This window comes from Juglans microcarpa x Juglans regia, chromosome 7D, assembly GCF_004785595.1.
Source record: "Juglans microcarpa x Juglans regia isolate MS1-56 chromosome 7D, Jm3101_v1.0, whole genome shotgun sequence".
Classification (NCBI taxonomy): domain Eukaryota; kingdom Viridiplantae; phylum Streptophyta; class Magnoliopsida; order Fagales; family Juglandaceae; genus Juglans; species Juglans microcarpa x Juglans regia.
The window spans coordinates 17,376,800-17,399,470 of NC_054606.1; the positions used below are offsets into that span (position 1 = coordinate 17,376,800).

General features: G+C 33.7%; 3 protein-coding genes across 3 annotated transcripts in view; all 3 read left to right on the plus strand.

Moving 5' to 3' along the window:
* Positions 1 to 3,158, plus strand: part of LOC121239567 (NADH--cytochrome b5 reductase 1-like) — a 52,663-nt gene extending 49,505 nt beyond the window's left edge. The window contains exon 8 of the mRNA XM_041136835.1: positions 3,072 to 3,158. Within this exon, the coding sequence (XP_040992769.1) occupies positions 3,072 to 3,134 (63 nt within the window). The 3' untranslated portion in view covers positions 3,135 to 3,158. The remainder of the gene's footprint in view (positions 1 to 3,071) is intronic.
* A 4,022-nt stretch (positions 3,159 to 7,180) lies between these two features.
* On the plus strand, positions 7,181 to 7,518 carry LOC121239571 (40S ribosomal protein S29-like). Its single transcript, XM_041136838.1, has one exon. The coding sequence runs from the start codon at positions 7,275 to 7,277 to the stop codon at positions 7,443 to 7,445; it is 171 nt and encodes a 56-aa protein (XP_040992772.1). The 5' UTR covers positions 7,181 to 7,274; the 3' UTR covers positions 7,446 to 7,518.
* A 2,924-nt stretch (positions 7,519 to 10,442) lies between these two features.
* On the plus strand, positions 10,443 to 11,953 carry LOC121239566 (2-oxoglutarate-dependent dioxygenase DAO-like). The gene is made up of 3 exons (XM_041136833.1): positions 10,443 to 11,114; positions 11,251 to 11,566; positions 11,657 to 11,953. The coding sequence occupies exons 1-3, from the start codon at positions 10,765 to 10,767 to the stop codon at positions 11,903 to 11,905; spliced, it is 915 nt and encodes a 304-aa protein (XP_040992767.1). The 5' UTR covers positions 10,443 to 10,764; the 3' UTR covers positions 11,906 to 11,953.
* The last annotated feature ends 10,718 nt before the right edge of the window (positions 11,954 to 22,671 follow it).

Below are 22,671 nucleotides of genomic sequence, written 5' to 3' on the forward strand. Positions count from 1 at the left end.
CACAATTAATCAAAAAATTAATTAATAAAACTAAAATTAAATAAGTCTTAATTAACCTAATATGCAATGAAATTAAAAGATTAACAAAACTAAACTAAGAACTAAGCTATATTTGAAAATAATTAATGCAATATGAGCTGAAAATTGAAAAGCCCCAAAATAAAAATTCTAAGGTTCATCTTTGTATTTAAATCATAAATTCTCAAAATCAATCCATAACAATTGTAATGTCTATTTGATGGAAGCTTAAAGAAGTAATAAAAATAACTAACATCAAGTAATTAAACAACAAATAAAATGCCCAAATGTCTAAGCTAAATATCTCAAAAATACATAATAAACTTTAAACTAAATTAAATAAATAGTAAAGAGTTGAAAGAACAAGCTAAATGGATGTAGATGGAGGTGGTAGGCACTGGAGGACAGCTGTGTAGCAACAGACCTTGGACACCTCATGGTTCTTCAAGGTGCGACACTCTATTCTTGTTTTCTTTTCAAAACATAAAAACCCCCAATGTATAATAATTCTCCCCACGTTGCGTCCCTCCCTCACAATATGCATTTTTGAAATCTTGCTTTTTCAAAATGCCTAAAGGTCTCGCGTTCGTCCTGTGCATCTCTCTCTCTCGCCTTTTTCCGTGTGAGTTGCCTAGTATGCATTTTTTAGAAGCCTTTTTTTTTCTTTTATTTCTGCCTCTTGCCTTTTTTTCTTTTCCGCCCAACCTTTTCTCCCAGCGTGAGTTTCAGCCCTTCTATTTGTTTTTCCTTGCGTTTTTGGCTTATCTCAAAAAGTAGAAAATAGAAAATAAATTAAAAGGAAGAATAAAAATATATCAAAGATATATTGTGCATGTGAGAAACATTGCCCAATTAAATCACAAATTAGAAAATTAAGCATAAACCATGCTATAAATGAATTTAAATTACAACTCGGATTTATGCCTCTTAACTATTTTTCCATATAAAATCAATAATAATGTAATGAAATAATTAAAATATAATAGTTCTAGATATATAAAATATACAATAATTCAGCTCAATCACACCTCCAATTAGCATTTTGCTAATCATTGAGCAAAATAGTGAAAATTAATTACGATAAATATTTCATAAAGATTGAAATCCAAACAAAAGCAATCAAATACAATTTTGAATTCTCACAAAAGTGACACGTTACTACTCAACCCCTAGGGGCTATTCTCACCAAGACTTTCTCAACAATCTTTCACATAGAATTGAAGCAAATGTCTCATAATTCAAATGTGTGTGTGGAGCTAAACTGACTATGTGTTCCTTATTACTAGCCATGATTTGTCATAGGATTTTTCAACCTTAAGATTAATCATTGTTGATTCTAACTATCTCAAAGCCCAAGAGACTAATAGTTTTCATGCCAGCTCTGATTTTAAAAGTTGAACACTCAACCCCCAAAGTCTTTGGTAACTGTTTCTAGTTCTTAATTTAGGAAAGTTCCATAACTCGCATTCATCTCTTTTTTTCCTTCTTTTTTTCTTCTTTTTTTTTTTTTTTAGAAAAAAGGCTCAGTAGTCCTACAATTTACTTCTCTTGTGTTAAATCAATGAATAGTAAATTGAGGAATACTACAAATGTAAGCATGTGCAAAATGTCCTTTAAAATTTGCCATTCGTTCTACAAAAATCTTATCAAGTCTCATCTCAATGAGTATAGCACCTCGGTGTTTCAAGCTACACATTAACAAAATATGATGTATCAAAAATCATGCTCTGTGCTCAAGCTTGAAAATAAATCTTCACAAAATGATTACACTCAACTACTCCACCAAGATACTCAGATTTCACAAAATACTAGAAATAGAGTGTGTGTCAATCATATGTGTATCAATGCACATCACATTAATGCAATTTTTTTTAAAAAAAAAAATTTGTGCACACACGCTACCCCCAACTAATGAGAGACATGGTCCTCAATGAATTGAACGGAAGAAAACAAAGTGCACATGAATAAGTAAGCAAGACAAACAACTAAACATGTGATATAAAATCAAAGCAAAACAACAAATAAATATAAAAGACAAAATGCAATTAAACAAATCCGTAAGGGGGAAAAAGATAAAAACACTTTCCTAGAATCTTGCACAAGCAAGATCTCTTCGTTTGGATCAAAGACAGTCATAAAAGGCTTTAGACGTTGTCCATTAACAATAAAACTAGTGTCATTCTTTGGATTGATAATGTCTACCATCCCGTGAAGATGAACATTCTTTACAATGTATGGCCCACTCTATCGAGATTTCAATTTACTAGGAAAAATATGTAAGCGAGAGTTGTAAATAAAAACTTTCTAGCCAAGTGTGAAATGCTTGGGATAAATTTTCTGATCATGTAGAATTTTCATGCGTTCCTTTGCCAACTGAGAGTTGCCATAGGCATTCTAACGAGTTTCATCTAATTCATTGATCTACAATTTTCTTAATCCTGAAACTTCATCAAGTGACATGTTAACATGTTTTATAGCCTAAAGAGCTCGATACTAAATAAATAGGTAAATTACAAGTTTTACCAAAAACTAATTGATAAGGGGACATCCATAGATTAGTTTTAAAAACCGTCCTATAAGTTCACAAAGCATCAAGAAACTTAAATGACCACTAACTTTCCCAACCGCTTCAGTGTCTACTATGTTCTGAATCAGGTATTATTCATTACTTGAATTGACGACTATGTAATGTACATTTTCCTATTCTTAGTAATTGAGTTGAATAATTATATTTCTTGATGAAATATTATAGGAGATGAGTAAAAGAGAGTATGGAATTGTAAAGGAATATGATCAAGTCCCAAAGCTTGAATTTCTCGTTTATATATTCTTGTATTTACATCAAGTCACATAGAATCAAAACAAAAATATCCTAATTCTTTTTTATAAGTTTCTAATGCTTTATATATATATATATATATATATATGCATCGTACCCTTTTCTGCTCCATCAACTTCCATGAAAAGCTCAGAATCTTTATAAAAAGTTGTACTCTTGTAGATTTCATGGTTATCTGTTAACCTGTTATACTGACTTTGAATACAATCTATAGCCACCTGAAGCATGGGATGGTGGTATTGGTTTTGTATCCAAGGAAATGATTCAAACATTCTAGCCCGCACCGGCACCTGATATTCAGGTGAGATTCAGAATGAGGGCTCCTTCAACCTGTCTCGCCTCTCTTATTAGTTAAGTTAATATGCCAGTAGCTAGGACTAATCTGTGTCCCTTTTTTTTTTTTTTTTTTTTTTTACAGATATTTAGGTGTGGACCACCGCCAATGAACAAGGCTATGGATGCCATTCTTGCTGATCTTGGATACACTCCCGAGATGCAGTTCCAGTTTTATGCCTCTAATGGAGCTCCTGTAGCATTAACATTAGACCTTGATGCAATTCCAGGAGTATCAGATTAGAGGTTTTAGAAAGGAGCTGTTAGAAGTTCAATTAAACTTGTATACAAATAGCTTGCATGTGTCCTGCAATTTCAAGCTATTGATTTGACACGTTAAAATGCTCCTTTATTTTGCCCGTTTTATTAATCTAGCTAATCGTCAAAAATACGTGGAAATAGGACGATGATTTTTCCAGTGCATGGATAAATATTAAAAATACTTCTGTAAGCCTAAAAGGAATGAAGGGGCCAGGGCAAGTCACTCAAAACATTTCGCATATTTTCGACCTATATTCATGATATTGGTAAGACTTTCCCAATTGTCAATGCTTTTTAGAGAACCATTTTATATCAAATCCAACAAATAGGTGCAAACTTAAGCACGTGTAGGAATAGTTGGGTTTATTTATTGAAAAGTTCCCGATGAAGCTAAGTCCTCGTTTTGTTACGCAATTCAGATAAGATAAGATGATATATTTTGTTGAAAGTTAAATAAATATTGGTATAATATAATTTTTTAATATTATTTTTGTTTTAAGATTTAAAAAAATTAAAATATTTATTATATTTGTGTGGAAGTTTGAAAAAGTTATATTGAATATATGATATGAGATGTGATGATTTAGTTTTGTGTAACCAAATTAGCCTTAGTTAGCAATTACCACACTCCTAACAAATTTTGATTACAAGCATTTTGATCTTGAAACTTTTGGTCGAACAGACTGATGTTCTCTGTCCTTGCATCGATTTGGCCTTCTACGTTAGCAATTAGAAATCTCACAAGCTGCATTTGTATTAAGACAGACCCCTGGATATTTATGTAGCAGTGTCAAAGTAAAAGGGCATTAAAGGATAGATGACGTCATAATCTATATATTAAAGTCTAAAAATAAATGGGTATTAGGATACGATTTATTAATGTAGAATAAAAAAAGGCTATATTTCTAAGTTTTGCATCGAGGATAGGCAGACCTCTCTTCTTTGAGTATGGTTGTATGTTGGCCAAGATGAAACCTTCGAGTCCAAGCTTCTAGGATTAGTTCACAATAGTCTAATACATGGACATTTTGGATTTGACAAACTATTTATAGATCCAGCTAAAACTAAAAGGGATTTCTATGGCCATATGAGCTGATTTGGATAGTGAGATGAGATAAGAAGGTTTGAGATGAGTTGAATAAAATATTGTTAAAATATTATTTCTTAATATTATTATTATTTTGAGATTTGAAAAAATTAAATTGTTTATTATATTTTGTATGAGAATTTAAATAAGTTGTAATGATGAAATGAGATGAATCAGAGTATTTCTATATCCAAATGGAGTAAGGGGAGATGTTAAGAGTTACATTTGGAATTGTGAGTAGCTAGGTACAATAATTTCATCTCCTTGGCTCATCCCTATACAATTAAACCATAACATTTCTTCTTGCAACACATCTTCAAACTCAATGGTTTGGCCCAATCTCTCTTTTTTAAAAGATCCTATTTTTACTAGAAATTTTCAAATTCTAAGGGATTCGTTTTTTATTTTTCTTTTTTTCTTTTTTTAAATAAAGGAGGGCGGCACCTCCATTTATTAAACAACCCTCACCAAGGTGGAGGAATAATCATGAATACAATTTTACTCCAAATAAATAGAGAACAACCCATCAAACAAAGGCTATCGACGAATATACGGTATATCCGATCTATCCATACAAACAAGCCCACGAAATCTCCCTGGACCAAAAACATCTCCTAAAAATCCATTGCCCAACCATTGACCCCTTCTTTGGCCTGAAAATCAGCGATCATATTAGTCTCTCTAAAAATATGACACACTCGAGCATTGAGAGAAGTAATGAGGCCCATAGCTTCATTCCAAAAATTCCAAAAATACCAGTAATTACAAGTCCTTGAAAAAAACCATCCCACCACTACCTTTGAATTAGATTCAACTAAAACATCTCTCAACCCAAGTTGATGACACAATCTCAAGCCCTCTAGAAAAGCCTGACACTTCGCAACTGTGTTTGTTGTATGTCTATAAGAATGTGTAAAACTCGTTTAAAATAGTAAAAATATTCACAAAGAGAAAATAAAAGTTGTGGTATGTGCAATGAATGGAAGATTGCAATGGGAATAAAAATGGCACTAGTCGTGGACTAGATTCATACTTTTGAGATTTTTTTGAATGTCGGAATGAAATGTAAAAAATTAACAAATTGAAATTAACAATCAAGGAACCAACTAAGCTAAAAATCACAATTAATCAGAAAATTAATTAATAAAATTGAAATTAAATAAGTCTTAATTAACCAAATATGCAATATAATTAAAAGATTAACAAAACTAAACTAAGAACTAAGCTAGATTAGAAAATAATTAATACAATATGTGCTGAAAATTGAAAAACCTCAAAATTAAAACTCTAGGGTTCACCCTTGTTTTTAAATCATAAATTTTCAAAATCAATCCATAACAATTGTAATGTCTATTTAATGGAAGCTTAAAGAAGCAAGAAAAATAATTAGCATCAAGTAATTAAACAACATATAAAATGCCCAAAGGTCTAAGCCAAATATCTCAAAAATACATCATAAACTTTAAACTAAAATTAAATAAATAGAATAGAGTGGAAAAAGCAAGTCAAATGGATGGAGATGGAGATGGTAGGCACTGGAGGACGGCTGTGTAGCGGCAAGCGTTGGACCCCTCAAGGTACTTCAAAGTGCGGCGTTCTCTATTCTTGTTTTCTTTTCAAAACATAAAAAATCCCAATGAATAATAATTCTCCCTACGTTGCATCCGTTCCTCACATAAAAAAGAAATCTTACTTTTTCAAAATGCCCAAAGGTCTCATGTCTGTCTCGTGCGTGGTTCTCTCTCTCTCTCTCTTTGCTTTTTTCTATTTGAGTTGTCCAGCATGCATTTTTGAGAAGCAATCTTTTTTTTCTTTTTTCTTTTTTAGCCTTTTTGGCTCTTGCCTTTTTTTCTTTTCCGCCCAGCCTTTTCTCCTAGCGTGAGTTTCAACCCTTCTATTTTTTTCAGCTTGCGTTTTTGGCTTATCTCAAAAAGTAGAAAATAGAAAATAAATTAAAAGGAAGAATAAAATTATATCAAATATGTATTGTGCATGTGAGAAACATTGCCTAATTAAATCAAAAGTTAGAAAATTAAGTATAAACCATGCTCTAAATCAATTTAAATCACAACTCAGATTTATGCCTCTTAACTATTTTTCTATTTAAAACCAATAATAATGTAATGAAATAATTAAAATATAATAGTTCTAGATATATAAAATATGTAATAATTCAGCTCAATCAGTATAAAGTGATGCCGCTGAAACAAAAACTTTATTTTTGGAATAAAATCTGAAAACTTTTGTATCTGAGATGTGTTTTCGTGGATTTTATGATGACCTTGACGATAGTAGCAACAATTTTGTGTTAAAAATTTCGATTCTTGTTTGAATATTTTTGTGTTTTGCCTCAAATTTGACAACATGAGGAAGAAGCTTGAGACTTCATTTCCTACCGCTCGGATTAGAAAGATAATGCAAGTTGATGAGGACATTGGGAAGATAGCGTTGGCGATGCCTGTTTTAGTTTTTGAGATAATCAAATTTTCTCAGTAACCAGAAGTGTAGAGGAGAAAATAATTTTCTGCATATAATTAACTTGGACACTCTGCAGTGGAAATCGGTTTGGACGTTTTCCTTCCCAAAATGGGTTCTGTCTGAGGTCGAGGTTGAAGAGTTGTTTGAGAGAGAGTTGTTTGAGAGGTGGTGCTGTTGCGTTCTCTAGAGTTTTCTCGAAGCCTCTTGCTTCCGTAGCTCTTTCCTATTTCCCCTTTCGCTGGGACACAAAACAAGATCATGGGGCACTCCAACGTATGGAATTCTCACCTCAAGAACTACGGCCCTGGCTCCCACACCTATCGGGTTTGCAAGAATCCCCATGGGTTGATTAGGAAGTACGGCCTCATGTGTTGTAGGCATTGCTTCCATAGCAACGCCAAGGAAATTGGCTTCATTGAGTACCGCTGAATGGTTTTGTCCTTCTATTCCACAAGAGCAAAAGCTTTGGCTGAAGCATGATATGATTTGTTGTTTTAAAGTTTGAAGAACCTCTTGATTTTCAGTTTTAGTACTACGTAATGTTTAAACCTAAGTTATATGACAGGAGTATGAATTTTTTTGCTTCAAATGTTTGAAGATCATTTACAAATTATCATTTTCTATTTGTTGCCATTGTTTTTCGTTCTCATCTGTTAGATTTTTCTCATGAGTAATGGAGTACTTCTAATTGAGTATAAAAGAAAAGAGAGAGAGCTGTTTGAGAGAGTCGAGGTCGCCAGAACACTCTGCAGAGAAGAATGACTAGTGGGTGACGAAGCGTAGAGACTTGGAGTCCCTCTTGTAAGAGAGAAGCACTAAATCAAGTTCCTAAATTTTTCATCGATAGATCAAAAAATGAAAGGGGAGAGAAAGAGGGAGGAAGAAAGGGAGAAAGTGGGACCCAACTGTGTTAGTCGGTTACACAAAGGTTGCACATGCCAGTTGTACGTAACATTATTGTTATTTATATCCATTAGAACATCTTTTCTTGCCTATCATTAATGGAAACATACCATGCATGAAATTTTAGAAGATCCTTAGAAGCCTGATCAAAGAGATTCTACTGGAATGGTACGATAAGTTCTCATTCATAACAAGCACATCAAGGTCATTTATGGAGGTAAACGGGTTGAGTTCGAGCTAGCAGTTGGTAGTCAAATCTGGTACGTTTAATTTTTATTCAAATGTGAGTCCAACTTGAATTTTGCGTTGAGTTAGAACTTATGTTCATTAACAGCATATTTAATAGAGTTTTGCTACAAATTAGCAACTGTTCACATCATACACTCTACACATGACGTGAATTTTTTTTTTTTTCGTAGGATGTGAGGTGTGGAATGTTGAATAATGACTGATGAGAATAATTTTTCTATTTAATACTCGAGTTAGTTCCAACTTATTCATAAGCTATTTTATTTAGATGAAATAAATTATTTATAGTTATTTTAGAACATTATCTACTAGTTTTGACAAACAAATTTTAACCTTTTACTTATATCTTTATAAAGTATATAAATCGTTACATTCATAAGGACTCAAGTAACATATTTAGTACAAGGAACATAATTTCTTCGAATCTATTGACATATTATAAAAGAATAAAAATATGAAGTTATTCAAGCTCGTATGAGTCGAGTCGAGTTTTATATGAGCTATATTGTTTAATAATTGATCATAATTTTATATTTACGAACAACTCATTTAATAAACGAATCGAGCCAAATTTGAATTTGACCAATCCGATCCTGACTTGTCAAGTAATGATTCCAGGGCGTATCATATATATTGGATGTCTTGGATTTGAAACTTCATATTTATAATACTCTTGTGCTCATTAAAATGGAAAATTTTCTCTTAAATTACTCTTGGTTCACTTGCAAGTACCTTCTTGCCAAAAATCTATATACCCATAAGATTAGTCAAAATTTTGTTCTCGGATATCTATTGGCAATTAAAAATGAATAATTCTACTTATTATTCTCACACACCACACTTATTCTAAGTTTTTGTTTTTGTTTTTTTCATTTTTTCTATAACAAGTACATGGTGTATGGATGATAAGTAGAATAAATTAATTAGTTTAATAAGAATAAAAGAAGAATAAAATACAATAAAAAATAATTTTAAAATATCTAAAATATGTAGTGTGAGATGATGAGTAACATCTCCCATTAAAAATACCTCAAGCTCATTTATCATGTGCATCCCTTTATGAGTCGAGATTTTGTTTCCAAATAACTGGTGCTAATTAAAATAAAAAAATAAAAAACTCAATCTCATCCAAACTAAGGGCAACAATATCCACAAGTAGCCTGATAAGCGGCTTAGATTGCAAATGAACCCCACACGCGGTCTTTAGTGCCTGTCCAAGGAGATGGAAATTTTGAGGAAATGTACGTTTTGATAAGAAAAACACGTAATCTCCTCAAATTACCACACCATGATTTGCGAACACCCTTTTAAATGAATGATTTTAGTAATCACTCCCTTAAAGTTTTTGAAAAATACGCTGCACCAACTTTTTTTTCTTGAGAACGACAAACTTAACCCTAACAATTAAAAAAAAGGAAAAATAAGTATATTAAGTTAAAAAGAAATTTAAAACGTAGGAAAGAAAAAGTAACCCAAAAGATATAAAATACTTTATATTTCCTTTTCTATTTATCGATATTTTAAAAATTTTTAATGAAGGATTTTGTCATCCTATTAACAAAAATGATTTTCAGATATCACACTTTAAGATAGTAAATATCATTATCTTATCATTTTAGAATTTTTAATATCAATCAATAATTTTCTGTAAATCAATTGTCTACTTAGATACGAATTAGATAATGAGATGAGATGAGATGATTTCAGATGAAAGTTAAATAAAATTTTATTTTTTAATTTTATTATTATTATTTAAAAATTTGAAAAAAATTAAATTGTTTATTATATTTTATATATAAATTTAAAAAATATTATAATAATAAAATAAGATGAAATGAAATAATTTTACTATCGAAACGGAACCTAATTACTTCGTGTTAGCACTTGGCGGCTGCTCGTTGGTTAAACCAGAAGTATAACAATAGGCTATTACCCTCCTACCACCTTTTGGCTACTCTATAGTCTATTTGAATTTTTTATTTTTTATTTTTTATTTTTTTAAAATATTTTTTAACATCCTTAATAATTAAAAAAATTAAAAAAATATATAATTTCATTAATAGTCATTTTTTTAACAATTAAATAAAAAAATAATAATAATAAAGTAAATAAAAAATAAAAAAAATAATAAATGAGTCTTAAGAAATAGGAAATCTATGGTTACCTCAAACCAAAAGAGAGAGAAGAGGCGAAAAAAAACAAAAAAAAAACCATCCGTTAGGCCAAAAAAGGTTAAACCACAGACGACATTATGTCGCAGGCTCTATTTGTTTCTCCACGTCCATCTTTCGCTTTTAGAGTTCCGTCATAAATTAGCATATGTCGAAAGAAACAAACTCGACTGACGACTCCTTTAAAAAGGGTGCTTGTAATGGAGCTCTGAGGTGAAAGGCTCCAAATCACAAAGTCACTCTATGCTTGGAAACAGCGTTGTCTTTGTTCTGTTTATAAGTTTGTCGACGTAATCGACAAACACAGAAAAAAGTAATGTTTTTGATCCGCAAGCTTCGGTCATCGCGTTGACGGATTAGGATTGGGTATCGGTGGAAGCTTTTTTATTTAAATTCGAGAAGAGAAGAGTAAAGAGGCACCAAAAATGGCGGAGGCCGGGGATTTCAAGTGTATCCCAGTAATTGATATGCAAGAATTTGAAGGTGTAGAGCAGTATAGGAAACTGAGAGAAGCGTCCGAGGAATGGGGTTGTTTCAGGATCGTCAACCACAATATCCCTGTAGGACTGATGACTGAAATGAAGAAAGTGGTGAGAGATCTGCTTGACCTTCCCATGGAAATCAAAAGGCGCAACACCGATGTGATTGCCGGCAGCGGCTACATGGCACCAAGTGATAAAAATCCTCTTTATGAGGCCTTGGGCCTCTATGATTTGGGATCCCCTCAGGCTCTGCATGACTTTTGTTCTCAGTTGGGTGCCTCTCCTCACCAAAGGTTTCTTTCTTTTCCTCCCCCCCATCTTCTTTCAGTTCCGTTCCTGATAGATAGATGTTCATCCGAAATATATGTTTTTTTTTTTTTTTTTTTTTTTTTTTTTTCCTGTCAACTCAATCGAATATGACATTGGCAGGGAGATACTAGAGATGTACGCTCAAGCAATACATGATTTGGCGCTTGATTTGGGACGAAAGTTGGCAAACAGCATGGGGTTGGTTAGCGATTTGTTCAAGGATTGGCCATGCCAGTTTAGGATAAACAAATACAACTTCACTACCGAAACTGTTGGATCATCTGGTGTACAAATTCACACAGATTCTGGGTTTCTAACTATACTTCAAGATGATGAAAATGTTGGTGGTCTTGAAGTAATGGACAAATCTGGTGCATTTGTATCAGTCCATCCATGGCCAGGCACCCTCCTTGTCAATCTTGGGGACCTTGCTAAGGTAATCAGACGATCCCGTAATACTGTTGGTTGTATAAATTTTAATTCAGAAAATTTGTCATTAATACTGTTGGTTGATGTGTTGATGAAGGTATGGAGCAATGGAAGGTTTTATAACTCGAAGCATAGAGTACAGTGCCAAGAAGCTAGCATCAGAGTGTCTATTGCCTCTTTTCTCTTGGGACCGAAGGAGGCAGCGGTTGAAGCCCCACCGGAACTCGTGGATGCCGAACACCCTCGTCTCTACGTCCCTGTTACTTACGAAGATTATAGAAAACTCAGAATCGCAACAAAATTGGAAGCGGGTGAAGCCCTCGAACTGATGCGCGCCCACTCTTGATCGATCATATGGCATGCATGCATTCCACATCCTCACCACCCCCCCCCCCCCCCCCCCCCCCCCCCCCCCCTCCCCCTTCCCCACCATTTATACTATTATACTATATTTATGTTCGCAGAATTACTATTATACTATATTTATGTTCGCAGAATTGCTAGATCTGCGAGTTATGTAACTAGCTTGGAAATGAAGGTGTAAAAACAGAGCTTAATTAATCCCGAGCTAAGTTATGTGCATGCATCTCTATGATGGATGCAGCTTGGTGTTAATGGTTTTAATAAAACTGGTACAAGGATGATCGGAACGGTTTGGATTAATGCTCATTTAAAACTATCTCATTTAATATTTTTTTCAACTTTCATTTAAAACCATCTCATCTTATCTCTAAATCCAAATCAACCCTAATTCGAGTTGTCGACACTTTGTAATAATTTAATGTATGTGTAAATGTAATTTATTATTGGCTAGGTTTAGATGAGTCTACATTTAAATTTAAATTATGGATGAATATAATTTTAAATAGGACTCTAGGATTGCATCCGATAAAGATGAGTATTTATCCAATAAGGATAAATGTTTGAATTGTAACTCTTATCAAATTTTGTTTAGATTATAAGATAAGAGTTTACAAGAGTCAATGTATATTTTGAGTCTAAGAGTTAGTTGAAGAGATAAATATGTAAACTTTATTGAAGAAACTGAAGCTGCTTTGAACTTGATGCAATCCATAAGAAGTGATCCAGTTCGAGATGTTCGTAAATAGTGAGCAACGTATCTAACTGAGATTTTGGATAAACCTGTCAACAGAGTCCTCCTCCAAATCAATCACATCATTGCCTATTTGTAGAAGAGTGGGCCGAGCATTTCAGAAAACATACTTGAACAGCACATATTCACAAGTATTGAGAGCTTAAAGATCTGGGTAGAACTTCAAGAGATCATGCACATGAAAATCCTTGAGAGAATGATTTTCCAAAAAGCTTAGTCCGTGAGATTGAGTGAGAGTATACTCTAAGGGGGAGTTGCCGTATTCAAGTTCAACCACTGGAGGTTCCAGTAGGAAAGACAAAAATTGGAGAGTATCAAGAGTTCTGACTACCTACTGTGGTAGAAGATATGTGGGTCCCTGTCTTGGGTAAATGTGTCTAGTTACAAAAGTTTTGTAAACGTTTTACTTGTAATATCAATCAATAAAATTGGCTTTCCTAGGTTTGGTTGCCCTGTAGAGTTTTACCTTTGAGGAGTCTTTCAAAGGATTTCCCTTCGTACCTAAATTATTGTGTTAATGCTCTTAATATTTTATATTGGTTTCTAATCCGTGCTTATAGCTTTTGTTTAGCATCAACATTCATAATCAGGGGTACGTGGGTAATTTCAATTAGCATCAGAGCGTGGTTCACTCAATCCGAGTATGATTCATTCCCCTGGAAGATCATGGCGTCACTGTCATCTCCACCACATTTTGATAACTATGCCTACTGGAAGGTAAGGATGAGAGCATTTCTAAAGTCGCTTGATGAGAAAGTGTGGCTAGCCGTGAAGTCAGAATGGACAAGGCCCACAACACCTATAGAAGAGTGGACCAAAGAACAATCAAGCAGTTGTAATTGGAGCAACAAAGGTCTAAATGCCATTTTCATGGCAGTTTCTCCTTATGAATTCAATAGAATTTCCATGTGTGAGACATCCAAGGATGATTGAGATATTTTGGAAACCACATATTAAGGGACCAAAACGGTGAAAAATTCCAAATTCCAAATTTCAAATGTTGACCTCAAAGTTTGAGGAGATAAAAATGCTGGAAGATGAGACTTTTAATGAGTTTTATGCTAAACTAAATGATATTGTTAATTCTAGGTACAATCTTAGTGAGAAGGTGGAGGAGGCACAACTTTTAATGATACTCCTTGCCTGAAAGGTTTCGACCAAATGTGATAGCCACAGAAGAAAGCAATGATTTAGACACAATTCGGGTAGAAGAACTGGTAGGTTCTTTGCAAACTTATGAATCTACTCTTCCACAATAAAAGAAAGATAAATCCATCGCACTCAAAACTACTAAGGAAGCAAATCAGTCTGATGATAAGATCTGTGTAATAATGACATAGCTCTTGTAGCCAGAAAATTAAAAAAATTTCTGGTAAGTTAAAAAAAATGTAAGAATTTCACTAAAAAGAATGAATTTGAAAAGTGGAATAAAGACAAAATCGAGTTTAAAGATAAAGTCCAATTTCATGAATGCTCTGGCTTTGGTCACATAAGAATTTAGTGTCTAAATTTTAAAAGAATGGCAAAAGTTTTGAATACTACTCTAAGTGATGATTCTGACTCTAAAAGTTAAGATACATCTGATAATGAAACTGCCTTTATTGCTTTCTTTGCCTCTGTTACTGATTGTGCTGACACGAGCAAATCATGTGCTGACGACATCGTTGTTGTTTGTATATTGACTTTGATATTGCCATTGAAGTTGCTGATTATGAATTAAGTGTGCATGAAGCATATGGGGACTTATGTAAAGAGTTTGTGAAAATCCAAAAGGTAAATAAAAAGCTGTACAAAAACTTAACTAACATAGAGAATGAGAAAAACAATTTGGTGGAGGCATTGAAAGTGACGGAACTAAAAGTGACAAAGCTACGCGCACAGAAAGAGGTACTGGAAAAGAAGTTGGCAGCTTGTTAGGAAGTCAAAGAAAAGACTTCCACTCAAAAACTTAATGAACTACTGAAAGTTCAAAGAGATAGTTCCGATCACACAAAATTGGGATACAATACTTCCAAAGATTCACATCATTAAGCATCCACTACCTCTACATCCAAAGGTATCACCTTTGTAAAATGAAGTAATGTAGAAAATGTCTCAAAAAAACCTATGAACAAAGACAAGTCAATAATGACTTCTCCAGGTAAGTTCAAAAGTATGTTTGTCCCTATTTATCATTATTGTGGAATAATTAGACACACTAGAACAAATTACTTTAGACTTAAAAAAGAGAAATAAAAAAGAAATAGAAATCAGTTTTCGAGCAAGGATATGAACCTAGAAATTAAGGTGGACAAATTGAGCAATCAAATAAACACCCTAGGTAAGAAGCTTGGTGAATTATCCGAATTGTCTTTTCCTAAAAACATGAATAAAACGAATATCAAGACCAAGTGGGAAGTGAAAGAAAAGGTCGTATGTCTACTAGCACACACAACACTCAAAGCTATGGACACTAGCATGTAGTATATGGACAGTGTTTGTTCCAGACATATGATAGGAGACAAAGGGTTGCTTAAGAAGATTGAGTCCATCAGTGGAACTTTCGGTGATAGAAGTACAGTAACAGTGGAAAGAAAGAGAAGTGTAGATGTTTGGGGTTTACCTACTCTTCATAATGTTCTTTTTGTTAATGACCTCAAGGTCAATCTGTTAAGTATTAGTAAGTTTTGTGATGATCATCTTTCTGTGCAGTTGTCAAAGAATGAATCCAAAGTCTACAATAGTGATGGAAAATGGATCTTGAAGGCACCAAGACTGCTGACAACTGCTATGGAGTTTCTCCTATGAAGACGATGCATGGTCACAGAGTAGAGCTGGATGAAACTGAGTTGTGGCACTACCGTTTAGGCCATATCAACTATAGGGATATGCAAAAAATCTCTAAGAAAGAAGTTGTATGTGGATTGCCCAAAATTTTGAACAACAAGAAGATGATGTGTAGAGCCTATTAGGAAGGGAAGCAGACCAAGGCACAACACAAGAAAATAGTTGATATTCTGACCTCAAGACAACTTGAGCTGTTACACATGGATTTGATGGGTCTTACTCAAACTGAGAGTCTCCGCGGAAAGAAGTATATAATGGTCATCGTGGATGACTACTCAAGATATACATAGATTATTATTCTGTTGAGAGAAAAAACAGAAATCTTTGACCATGCGAAGAAATTGTTCAGATGACTACAAACAGAAAAGAATTCCTCTATCTCTCGTATTTGTAGTGATCATTGGAGAGAATTTGAACATACTAATTTCTCTTCTTTTTGTGATGAACAGGGGATACATCAAGAGTTCTCAGCCCCAATCACTCCACAACAAAATGGAATTGTGGATATAAAAAATAGGTCAATACAAGAGATGGCCCGCACCATGCTGAGTAACAAAAATTTGGTGTTATACTTTTTGGGGAGAAGTTGTCAACACCACTGAACACATCTTGAACCATCTAGTCTTTTGTCCAGGCACCAAACTCACTCCCTATGAGTTATGGAATGGAAAGAAACCCACAGTAAAGTACTTTAAAGTGTTCGGGAGTACTTGCTACATTATAAAAGACAGAGAGAATACCCACAAATTCGATAGCAAGAGTAATAAATGAATATTTCTGGGATATTCATCAAATAGCAAAGTATACAGAGTTTACAATCTACGGACTAAAACAGTGATGGAGTCAGTCAATGTAGTTGTTGATGACAACTCTAAGGAGATGACCAAGACGAAACTTGACAATTTTATCGGGAAGGCTGAAGAAAATTCAACCGATCAAAAGGACACAAATCCAGTGGAACCTGCTACACCAAGCTCAATTTCACACTATGAAAAAGAGCCCTCTACAAGAATCAACCACAATCATCCAAAGGAGAACATTCTTGGAGAATTGGATGAAGGTATGAGATTAAGAAAATGTGTTTTAAATCAAGTCTTATACGTTTGTTATTTGTCTTAAGTTGAACCTAAAAATGTGGAAGAAGTCTTACAAGATAAAAGCTAGGTCAACGCTATGCATGAGGAATTGCACCAGTTCACTCGAAATCAAGTATGGGAGCTAGTTCCAAGACCTAAAGATCACAACATCATTGGAACAAAGTTAATCTTCAAAAACAAGTCAGACGAATATGGAACCATTGTTCGAAACAAGGCCAAACTGGTAGCATAAGGATACACCCAAGTTGAAGGAATTGAATTTGACGAGACCTTTGCACTAGTAGCTCGTTTGGAATTTGTTCGCATATTGCTAGTAATTGCAAGCCATTTAAATTTTAAGATTTATCAAATGGATGTTAAAAGTATTTTTTTTAAATAGCAAACTCAATAAAGAAGTGTATGTAGAACGACCAAAGAGATTTTCTAATCACTTGTTTCCTGACCATGTTTTCAGATGAAGAAAGCTCTTTATGGATTGGAGCAAGTACCTCGAGCATGGTATGAGAGACTAACGAAATACTTGCTTGAAAATAACTTCGTAAGAGGTCAAGCTGACCAAACACCTTTTTTAAGAAAATCTGGTAAGTATCTACTTATTGTTCAAATTTATGTAGATGACATTGTGTTTGGTTTCACTCTTGACAAACTCTCACATGACTTTTCCAAAGAAATGAAAAATGAGTTTGAAATGAGTATGATTGGGGAATTAAATTTCTTCCTTGGGATTCAAATTAAACAGACTAAAGGTGGGATTTTTATTTCGCAATCTAAATATGCTAAAGATCTTGTTAAGAGATTTGGCATGGAAGGGAAGACACATGCTCGCACTCCGATGATCACCTCGGTTAAAATATGTTCGGATTCTACAGGTAAAAGTGTTGATCCTACTCTGTATAGAAGCATGATAGGAAGTCTTCTTTACATTACTGCTAGTAGACCTGATATTCCTTTTAGTGTAGGTGTTTGTGCATGATTTCATGCTAATCCTAAAGAATCACACCTCACGACAATAAAAAAAATCTTGAAATACTTGAGTGCTACTATTGACTATGGCATATGGTATTCAAAAGATTCAAATCTGAGTCTGGTTGGCTATTCTGATGCTGATTGGGCTGGTAATGTTGACGACAGAAAAAGCACCACAAGTGGTTGTTTTTGTGTCGGTAGTAATCTGGTAGCATGGATGAACAAGAAGCAAAACTCCATCTCTTTGTCTACTGTTGAAGTCGAATACATTGTGGCTGATAGTTGTTGCACTCAACTTCTTTGGATGAAAAAGATGCTTGAGGACTATGGGTTCTCTCAAGATACTATGACTGTCTACTGTGACAATTCAAGTGCAATTAGTATCTTGAAGAACCCTGTGCAACACTTAAGAACCAAGCATATAGATATAAGACAATCACTTCATAAAAGACTAAGTCAAAACAAAGGTAGTGGCTCTGGAACACGTTAATACCGAACATCAACTGGCCGATTTGTTCACTAAACCTTTAGATGTCTAAGGTTTGAATTTCTAACGAAAGCCATTGGTGTGTGTGACATTCCCTAATTTTTTTTTTGTTTTTCTAATAATAAAAAAAATGGTGTTTATTTTGTTTGTTTCTTCAAAAACTTCATATTGTTATCATTCTGCAAGGTAGAAATGTTATGAGTGTCTTGAATCTTTGAGCTTTGTGACTCCACCAATTCATTTGAGTCTGTTTGGCAATTTTTCTCAATGTCGTCATCTTCCACCCTATGCTGTGTTGGTCCTGTGCTTAGGTCTAGATATTTTCCTCATCTGGTAAAAATCTCTCAACATTTATGTGCTTTCTAGATAATTTTCTAGAAACACGTGTGTGATTGGATTAATTTTTTTTAAGAATTATCTTCACATTCTTAGCCCTGTTATGTCGATATTTTGGGAGAAAAGTGAATCTGGTTACCTATTTATCATGCTTAGAAAGAATTTCTTTTGCAGATGAAATACAAGTCGATTGCAAAGAAAGTGAAGTTTGATAGTAAAGCACCTCCATTACATTCCTCTAGTGAGGAAGAATTTGACTCTCATGTGAGAACTCCAAAGAACTCCCCTAAAAAATTCAAGACAACATATAAAGGATCTATCCCTTCTAAACGAGTGGGGAGTACATCAAAGACTTCTACCAAAGGATCAAAACCACCAAAGTTTGTAAGTGAGGAAGCAGAGACAACCTATAAGACTGTATTTTCAAGAGGAATATTTTTTGAGAACGAGAGGTAACTCTAAATGATGTGAATGACCCTGCGTTTGAATTTATTGCTCACATATTTGCTGATAGAGGATGGGAGAAAATTAATAAGGGAGCTCCTGCCCCCTATATTGAAATTATGAGGAAATTTTATGCTAACTCTTTACTAAGTATGGACAATAATTTCATTACATCCACTGTTAGGAGTGTTGATATGATCATAACTCCCGAGATTTTTAGAGTTCTATGAACTCCCTAGTATGGAAAACCCAGGCTTTCCGGACAAGGGTATGGAGACCTCATCAAAAGCCCAAATGAAAGATTTGTTTGCTGGATCCAACGCACCAGCATTGCCACCGAAGACTCATAGACTCTCTACGAAGTCAATGCTTCCTGAATATAGATTCCTTGCCAAAGTTGTATTGACAAATCTTTAGCCCATCACTAGGCATACCGAGCTGACAATTGAAGAAACCCAATTTATGTATGCTCTAGTTAAAGGTGTACCTATAGATATTCCCTCCCATATTATTGATGTTATTTCCAAGGCCAAAGCTGACATGACAAATAAGGAAAATCTGTCATTTGGAGGTCTCATTACGAAGTTGGCTAGAAATGCTATAGTTCCTTTAAGGAGCACAAAGGCCACAATAAAAATGTACGAGAATATCTCCTCTAAAACGGCCACCAAGTCAGAAGTTGTGGTTAGTGGAAAGAAAAAAAGTCACGTTGAGGCATCCACATCTTCCATCCTGCCCCAGGACAATCCACCGAAGTGCTTGAACAACTTCAAATTTTGCAGTCAAAATTTGATTCTTTTGTGGATAAATGGGAAGAAAAGATGGAAAAAATGGAATAAATGCTATGCTAACATATCTGCAGGACGAGTCAAAGAAGGTGAATGATAGGCTGCAACAAGTTGTTCTGGATGTAGATCAGATTCTGAAGACAGTAAATCCACCTGAAGAAAAAGAAAAATCAGATTCTGACTTATGCTGACAACACATAGGGGAGATGGGATGAATCTGTCAACAAAGTGAGCAGCAGGGCAGTGCAGACAGAATGCGGACACCACCATCACCTTTTATTATTTTTTGAAAAGTTTCTTTTAGTTTGCATATTGAACAATGATTTGCTTTTCTTATTTTGATTTCACTTGCTATATTAATTGATATGTGTGTGGTTACGTTAAGACTCATTGTGATACTTCAAATATTTTGCTTATGATGAATTTTTTTTGTTTGATATGAAGTATAACTTTCAATATGAGATTTTTGTCGGTGGTTTGGTTACTTGTTTTTGTAGGTTTAAATCACATTCATCCAATATATGTTTTTGTCATCAATCAGCTAAAGGGAGAGATTGTAAATGTAATTTATGATTGGCTAGGATTAGATGAGTCTGCATTTAAATTTAAATTATGGATGAATGTAATTTTAAATAGGACTCTAGGATTGCATCCGTTAAGGATGAGTATTTATCCGATAATGATAAGTGTTTGAATTGTAACTCTTATCAAATCTTGTTTATATTATAAGATAAGAGTTTACCAGAGTCATATGTATATTTCGAGTCTAAGAGTTAGTTGAAGAGATAAAGATGCAAGCTTTATTAAAGAAACCAAAGCTACTTTGAACTCCATGCAATTTAGAAGAAGTGATCTAGTACAAGATGTTCGCAAATAGTGAGCAATATATCTGACTGAGATTCTGGATAAACTTGTCAGCAGAGTCCTTCTCCAAATCAATCACAACATTACCTATTTGTAGAGGAGCTGGCTGAGGGTTTCAGAAAACATACCTAAACAGTACATATTCACAAGTATTGAGAGCTTGAAGATCTGGGTAGAACTTCAAGAGATTGTGCAATAGAAAGTTCTTGAGAGAAGGATTTTCCAAAAAGCTTAGTCCATAGGATTGAGTGAGAGCATACTCCAAGGGGAGTTGCCGTGTTCAAGTTCAACTACTAGACGTTCTAGTAGGAAAGACAAAAATTAGAGAGTATCAGAAGTTTTAACTATCTACTGTGCTAGAAGACAAGCGGGTCGTGTGTCTTGGGTAAACGTGTCTAGTTACAAAAATTTTGTGAACATTTTACTTATAATACTCTCAATTAATAAAATTGACTTTCCAGAGTTTGGTTGCCCTGTAAGGTCTTACCTTTGAGGAGTCTTTCAAAGGATTTCCCTTTGTAACCAAATTATTGTGTTAATGCTCTTAATATTGTATATTAGTTACTAATCTGTGTTAATAGCTTTTGTTTAACATTAACATGCATAATCAGGGATACTTGGGTAATTTCAGTATGTTAATGATATAAATATACTAGGAATTATAAACCACAATTCCTTATAGCATATAAGTTCTAAGTTTACAGTCGGTGATAAAATTAAACATTTGGGTATACTTTATTTGTATATATTGCTCTAGTAAAGAGAATCCCATGATGGCGATTGTAAGATGGCTAGCTTTTTATTCAGATGCTCTTTATTTGGTCTTATGGTGACTAGCAAGTGCTTAGTTAGATCTACGTACTAGATGATATTGATCTATTATTCTGAAAATACTGTAAACTTAATAATAGATTGACTATTACTAATAATGTTAGATTCTTAACTTTGATAAAGCTTTGGAATTAAATGCAACTTGTAAGTTGCTAATTTGATGTATTTTGGATTGGAGTTTTTCTACTTATAAGTCGGTTGTGTGGAGAATACACCATCTACACTGCTTATATGACAAGTTTTCATTTGTAAGAGATTTGTTAGAAATTTTAGATGAAAATAGAGCGGAATCAATATTACCTCTAGCAATAACCCTTATATCTACTACGGTTGTTCTATAGACTTTTCCACCATTGTTGTTCGTCTGACTTCATAATTCTCAATAGTGGAGTATGCCACGTGATAAGAACTAGAACAACACTCACGAACTCGATAACCTAAATGCCAAGATTAAAAAGAATTAAAACACTTTTTTCCCTCTTCATATCTATGAAAATGGCAATTGATATTCCAATTTAAGAAAGTGAATAATTTTTTAACCTTCGAGCATTCATACTGGTGTGGGTAAAAGTTCCGGAGAGCTAAAATTTGAGTAAATATAGATCAAAACCAGGCTGTATTGAAGTAACCATACCTTTTGTTTTTTCGATTTTAAAAATGGTGGTTCAACAAATATATAAGTGATCTAGGACTTAGCCATTTCTATTTTTTAATATTATTTTATCTTTAAACTCGTCAAACGGTAAAATTTTCTGAATATTCTTTGAAGGACTTTAAACCACATACCAAAAACGTAGCATGATTTGATTTGTAACATTTAAATTTTAAAATTTATATTAAAATTTGAATCTCACAAATCAAATCATGTCATATGGATGATGTGTTGTAAAAAATTTCAAATAGCACTACTCAAAAGAGAAATTAAAATTTAAATATTACAAATCAAATTATACCATGTAAATGATGTGTGGTGTAAAGACTTTCAAATAAATTCATTCAAGTTTTTCTCTCCCTTCATCATCTTTTCCCTCTCGTTCAATACATAGAACCTCGTCTCCATACCCTTCTCTCTCTTTTTCTTTTTTTCCTTTTTTTTCTCTCTCTGTCTCCATCCTCATCTTTATTGTAAATCATCGATTTAATTTTTGTTTTCAAATCTCTACTCCAAATTATTTTTTCATTCATAGATTCACATCAACTTGAATTCTTTTATTTATATGTTGGTGAAATATACAATAATATAATAAAAATTATAATAAAATTAACATTCAAATGAAATCAGTTTGGACTAAGGTACAGAAATCTCACTCTCTTTAAGGAGATTCAAGCCCTCTACTATATACAAAATTTCAATTTAAC

Bases quoted from the DNA above. Each gene is read 5' to 3' on its own strand.
- LOC121239571 (XM_041136838.1), top strand. From the start codon at position 7,275: ATGGGGCACTCCAACGTATGGAATTCTCACCTCAAGAACTACGGCCCT.
- LOC121239566 (XM_041136833.1), top strand. From the start codon at position 10,765: ATGGCGGAGGCCGGGGATTTCAAGTGTATCCCAGTAATTGATATGCAA. The intron at 11,115-11,250 runs GTTTCTTTCTTT...TGACATTGGCAG, and splicing joins GGTGCCTCTCCTCACCAAAG to GGAGATACTAGAGATGTACG. The intron at 11,567-11,656 runs GTAATCAGACGA...GTGTTGATGAAG, and splicing joins ATCTTGGGGACCTTGCTAAG to GTATGGAGCAATGGAAGGTT.